Raw genomic sequence first — 5,420 nt, 5'->3', positions numbered from 1 at the left:
AAAAAAAAATGAGGAATACGTGCGTTTGAGTGGTGTATTTTTTTCGTGCAGCTGAGATCTTTGCCCGTAATGGGCCCAGTGCAGTGGATCGCCGCAGTACTATAAAATAAACTTTAACCTTACCGGCGTCAAAAAAAAATTATTAGAAACTTTAAATTGGTGAGATTTTTTTGTATTGTTTATGTATATTCAACATAAAATCTAACCTATGGAGACCTCAGTCGCACCTCTTGTCGCACGGGACTGTTAGGTTCACTGAGTATAAGTGGTTGCCAAAAGATTGTATACTGCACCTCGTGGGTATCTTCATAGTAACAGCCAGTGGGACTGTTAATCGATTGCTTGCTGCCCTTTCAGTGGACAAAATCCCCTGTGACGAAAATCAAAGGAGGGACCGTCGTATTTTTGCCCCTTTTTGAGTGAGGGGGAAGTGGTATACACGATATCCTTTTCTACATCCTATGGGTTATATTGTTTAACCAAACTAATCCGGAAGGGAACTTGAGCCGTGGTGACAACACTGTTTTCGCCAAATATGCTGCGAGGTGCACAAATTTGGTTGAAATTGTATCACTACTATATGATTTAGATGGTCTTTTTAGTTTTTTTGTTTAGTTTGATATTGAGGTGAGATTACTGGGACGTAGTGTGAACCGTTTGCTGTGGGTAGGGAAGAGCGCATTTCTTTTTTTGTTTTGCATTGACACCAAACGCACATTGGATGATTATGCGGGATATTGTGGCGACACAGTTGTGTCTGTTTTAGCAGCTTCTCTCTCTTTTCTTTACTTTCCCCCCTTTGATCACCGTTAGAGCGTGGAAATTCATGGAGCCGAAGCGGAAAATATTGTCGGCTCCATCATTATTGTATTCAATATTTTTCCCTACTGTATTACTATTTTACGCTAGTTTAGAGGTGGGGAAGAAGTGGAAATTTTTCCGCAGTGTGTTGCACGCAGGTGGTCCTTCTGGTATTTTATGCGAACGTAACGAAGTTGTAGAGTGGAAAAGGGGGGGACTGGAGGATGTCTACTCATGAAGTCGACGTACTTCTTTCCCACCTAGGATACGAAGCAACCACCCACCGGAAACAACTGCAGGACCTGAAAAATCGCATAGGTATTGCACACACACATTTTGATTGCTGGTTATATGCTTTCCTCGAGAGTAAGGATTTTAACGTCCCGGAGACTATAAGAATCGTAGAGGAGCGTGAAACGATGGAGAGAACTGAGTTGTGCAACTACACCAACGTCGATACTGACATTCATAGCGAACTTGCGCGCGGAGTTGTCCAAATCATTGGGTCAGACCGACTCGGACGGGTCTGTCTGTACGTTTGCACCGCACGATACGCAACAGGTGTAAAGAATCACAGTGAATACGTCAAGATGCTTGATGTTGTTATGACGTATGCAACAAGACTGCGTGAAGAAAATAAGAGTTGCCGTGTAATTTTGTTAATAGATCAACAGAACGCGGAGGTGTTAAAGAGTATGGAGTTATGCTTCCAGAAGACTGTTGCGACACGCATTAGCAGGTTCTACCCGGGGCTCATAGAGCGGGTCTTTATTGTGAATATGTCCAAAATCGCAGCGGTAGTAGCTCGGCCGCTGCTTAACAGAGCGTTGAAAGATATATCAGGTTCTATTGTCGTCGTGTCTGAAGCCGAACTACGCCGAGGTTTCCTGCTACAATGGTTCGACCAAGCGGTTCTCCCTACCGAACTAGGCGGTGAACTTAATACTGTGGAACCAGCGCGTTGGCGTGCGTTCGCAGACGCCGTGACGTGCCATTTCTGTGAGTTACAGAAGGCCATAAAGCAAGATAATTTAACTGTGAAAGAATGGGAGCTGCATCAACTGCAACTGAGGGCCGCGGGGCGTCAATTACAATGCAAAGATGGTGAAGCTGAACCTTTCGGTGATATCACGAAAGCAAGACACGAGTACGGCGACCGGCATGAGAGAGGCAACAGATCATACGCCGAAGAACAATACCATTTGATGAGAAACTACTGTTCTGTCCGCGACGAGATAATAAAGGTGGAACTCATAAAGAGGAATTTAGTTCTGAGGTCTATGTCAGGATGCTGCAAAGACGGAGAGCAAACATGTCATTACTTTCGTGAGAAATACCGGAAGGTAAAGAGGCACCTTGCAGAGGAGAAACATTATCTCTTTTACGTGAAGATAGCAGCTGGCGTGGCCGCCGCTATACTTCTGGCCGCGGTGTTTTTTGTATGCCGTGTCACACTCATATGGTGGGACTGGGTGCTGAGGGAGGACATCACAACACTAATAATAGCAGTCGTCGCTGGTGCTTTTTCCGCAGTACATTTGCCTTGGGGAATGAATGTGTAACGTGAGGAAATGCAGATCATGTGCCATCGTAAACATGTTATTGACTCCCCATCAAACAATAGCGAAAGCCTGTTGGCATTTCTACTGCTTCGTTACCCATCACCGTACCTAATGGGGGGGGGGGAGGTTGCAAGCTGTTTTGAAAAGTTCACACCCCACCAGCTGCATGAGTTTTAACATCCGAGTAAAGCGGTAGCCACTACGCCAGACAAGGGGAAAGATGCCGCTACGGGAACGTGATGGGGTGTGCAAACCAACAGTTTGTGGTGTAGAGGGTCTTGTGAAAGCAGGCAGTTGATACCGCTAAGGAGCGAAGAGGTTGATTGGGGATCACATCCCTGAAGCTGATGGACAGTTTGCCTTTCATTTCCCTTATTTCTTTAAACTGCTTTGTTGCACGCAGAAATGGTTGCTGCAACGGTGTTAGGCTAACATCGCCATAACATTTTATTTTATGCTTTATAGGTAACACTTCACACGTGCACTTGCAATGCAGCACATCCTCACGTTGTCATTACTTTCTACCTCCTTCCCGTTTTGACTTCATAGGTTTTTGCGCTGCGCTAGCAACCGGTCAACAGTCAATAGTATCATTGCCTTCTGCTCGAGAGGAGTGTAAATAGTAACCTAGGCAAGTATAACGGGAAAAGAAGCCCAGAGGGTTTGAGTGGTATACAACAGTTTGTACACCCCCTTCCCCTCCCGGGAAAAAATATTAAGCAGGAAAATCTACTTCACTTTTGCCGTGTATCATCCCCTTTGTTCAGTTGTCACCGTCGTTGGTGATTTTGCTCCCGTCGTCGTTGCAGCTAACCGTTACTGGGCTTGTTGTCATCAGACAACAATGGGTTCTGCTGCGGGGAAGATTGGAGAAAAAAAGCACGATCGTGGGGAGAAATTGCATGCAAGGGAAAACAACGGAGATATCACCAGCGGTGGTCTAAATGCGACGAGAGGCCACACCAACGATAATGTACATCGGCCGGGTGAATTTTGCCGAGGTTCCGTACCAACCGGGACCGAGGTGACTGAGGACGATATAGATGCGGATGACGACGAAGACGACTGTGACACTGGCAATGTTAATAGCAGTTACAATGAAAGGGAAATGGTTTCACCCAACTTACAGATTTTTCGACGCCACTTGCCGCGACCCGTACACTCACTTGGGGTATCGGAGCCGAGGGAAGGTGCACTGACACCATATTTTAACCCAAAACCCGCAGAAGTGGTGGGTACGGAGATTATCGCAAGTGGGGAGCAGATGTGTAGTAGTTCCGATGATCAACACAGGTTGAGCGCATCTCATCGTTGCAGACCTGAGAGTGACAGTGAAGGGCTCAACACGTCGAGGGTAACTCCAGTTTCTCATTTTATCCTAAAAGCGGATGAACCGGCGAGTGCTTTGCCATACAGTCTGAGTGATGGACTTTCCTGCAGTAACACACAGGTCTCACTGAGCGGACGTGGGACGAGGGGCCTGGCGGCGGTACGAGAGTTGCAGACTACCTCGACAAAATCCTTGCGTAGGGATAGTTGTGGAGCTCGTGGCTTTTCATACAGCCTGCAGTCTAACGGTAATAACACGTACGCAACATCTGACGGGTCGGACCTCTTTTTGTTCTCTCCAGCGATGGATCGTTGTACACCAACACCGTGAAACACTGGTGGTGTTGATAAATTCAGTGGTAACGAGAGAAAGCATGGGGGCCTGCAAAACGTTACTGCGTTGACCAACCTCATACGTGCACAGGGGAAGTTTCCTATGCAAAGCACACCGGATGTAATCTGCGGGGGTTACCGTCCACAAACACTCACCTATTTTTCGTATATGTATTTTTTGCTCTCCCTTGTTTGAGCCAAGTTTCTCAGTTTAATTGTTCTTCCGTGGTTTTATCTTTAATGCCACCGTGTTTACTTTAGTTGTGGTTTTCTCACCTCCCTTATTATTACATCCCAAATGGGACCCCGTTTTCACAAATAAGTGATTATTTTTTCATCTCTTTAAGTTTGCCTCCCATTTTCGTTTTTTAGCGGGTTGTTTAATGCTTCTCCATATATGTATGTATGTTTCCGTCAGCGGTAGGATTACCTGAGTCACCTTGGACGACTCCCATTTTTGTTTTATTTCATGTGTAACCACGTAGTGCACGATGTGAATATGCGACACATAGCTTTGTTCATCGGGGTATCGTGAAGCCGAAATAGTCATATTTATGCATTACGCTTGTGGTAGTAGCTCGCCCCGCGCACGATGTTGCTGTCGGCCATCTACCCACGGCACCTTTAGTACTTGTTTTTCATTGGGGTCTAAGTAGGTGAGTCCTAACACCTTCTTTTAATTCTACCTCTCCATTTTCCACAATTTTTTGCAAGTGTTTGTGTTTTATGTGCTTGTTACTTTTACTGCATAATGGAGAAAGAAAAATGCCGTCAGATGTCTTTGTTTCCCCACGACTCCCCTCCTGTTCTTGTTGTCCCCCTCATTGTTGATTCCCTTGGTTGCAAGTATTCTGACACATTAATGCAGATAGAAGCAATACTGGGGGGGGCTCAGGGTTGAGCGTCGCTCAATTTTTTTATTTTTGTTTTCCGAGAACTAAATGAGCGTCAAACATGTGCATATGCATTATTTCTAACTTTAACGTCTACATGCTTTTGTTTGTCACTTCAGGTGTTTTGGGGCAATGTGACGGGTGCTGAAATTGTTAACCCTTTCGCACAACCCACACATACATAGTTTTCTTTTTTCTCTCTTGCTTTTTGTCTTCTGTAGCTCATCCCCGACACTCCATTTTACTGGCGGTAGAGAGACTACACACCAGAAGGTGACTGCATCCCTTGAAAAACGGACGAAGAGGAGGGTGATGAACAATTTTTTTCCCTCTTTAGTCATTGCCCAATCCCAGTATGTAGGCTGCGGGTGAGGTGATTGGCATAGTCTGGTACCCCGCGCTGCTCGGTTTGGTGCCTGGTTGTAAATCAGGTAACTTTGGCACGAATCATTACCATGTTACGGCACACACGTTTCTCCTTCACGCACCAGCGACCACACCT

At 45.8% G+C, this 5,420-nt stretch overlaps 2 protein-coding genes across 2 annotated transcripts; both read left to right on the top strand.

Moving 5' to 3' along the window:
- Positions 1-1,025: 1,025 nt before the first annotated feature.
- Positions 1,026-2,363, top strand: TEOVI_000587300 (CRAL/TRIO domain containing protein, putative; the record flags this gene model as incomplete). Its single annotated transcript, XM_067223646.1, has 1 exon — positions 1,026-2,363. The coding sequence occupies one exon, from the start codon at positions 1,026-1,028 to the stop codon at positions 2,361-2,363; it is 1,338 nt and encodes a 445-aa protein (XP_067079747.1).
- An 844-nt stretch (positions 2,364-3,207) lies between these two features.
- TEOVI_000587200 (uncharacterized protein) lies at positions 3,208-4,023 on the top strand (the record flags this gene model as incomplete). The annotated part of the gene is made up of 1 exon (XM_067223645.1): positions 3,208-4,023. The coding sequence occupies one exon, from the start codon at positions 3,208-3,210 to the stop codon at positions 4,021-4,023; it is 816 nt and encodes a 271-aa protein (XP_067079746.1).
- Positions 4,024-5,420: the final 1,397 nt, after the last annotated feature.

Source organism: Trypanosoma equiperdum (genome assembly GCF_001457755.1).
Source record: "Trypanosoma equiperdum strain OVI genome assembly, contig: ctg_1920, whole genome shotgun sequence".
Lineage (NCBI taxonomy): Eukaryota > Euglenozoa > Kinetoplastea > Trypanosomatida > Trypanosomatidae > Trypanosoma > Trypanosoma equiperdum.
The sequence above is the reverse complement of the archived record's forward strand: the minus strand, read 5'-3'. Positions and strand labels throughout refer to the sequence as shown.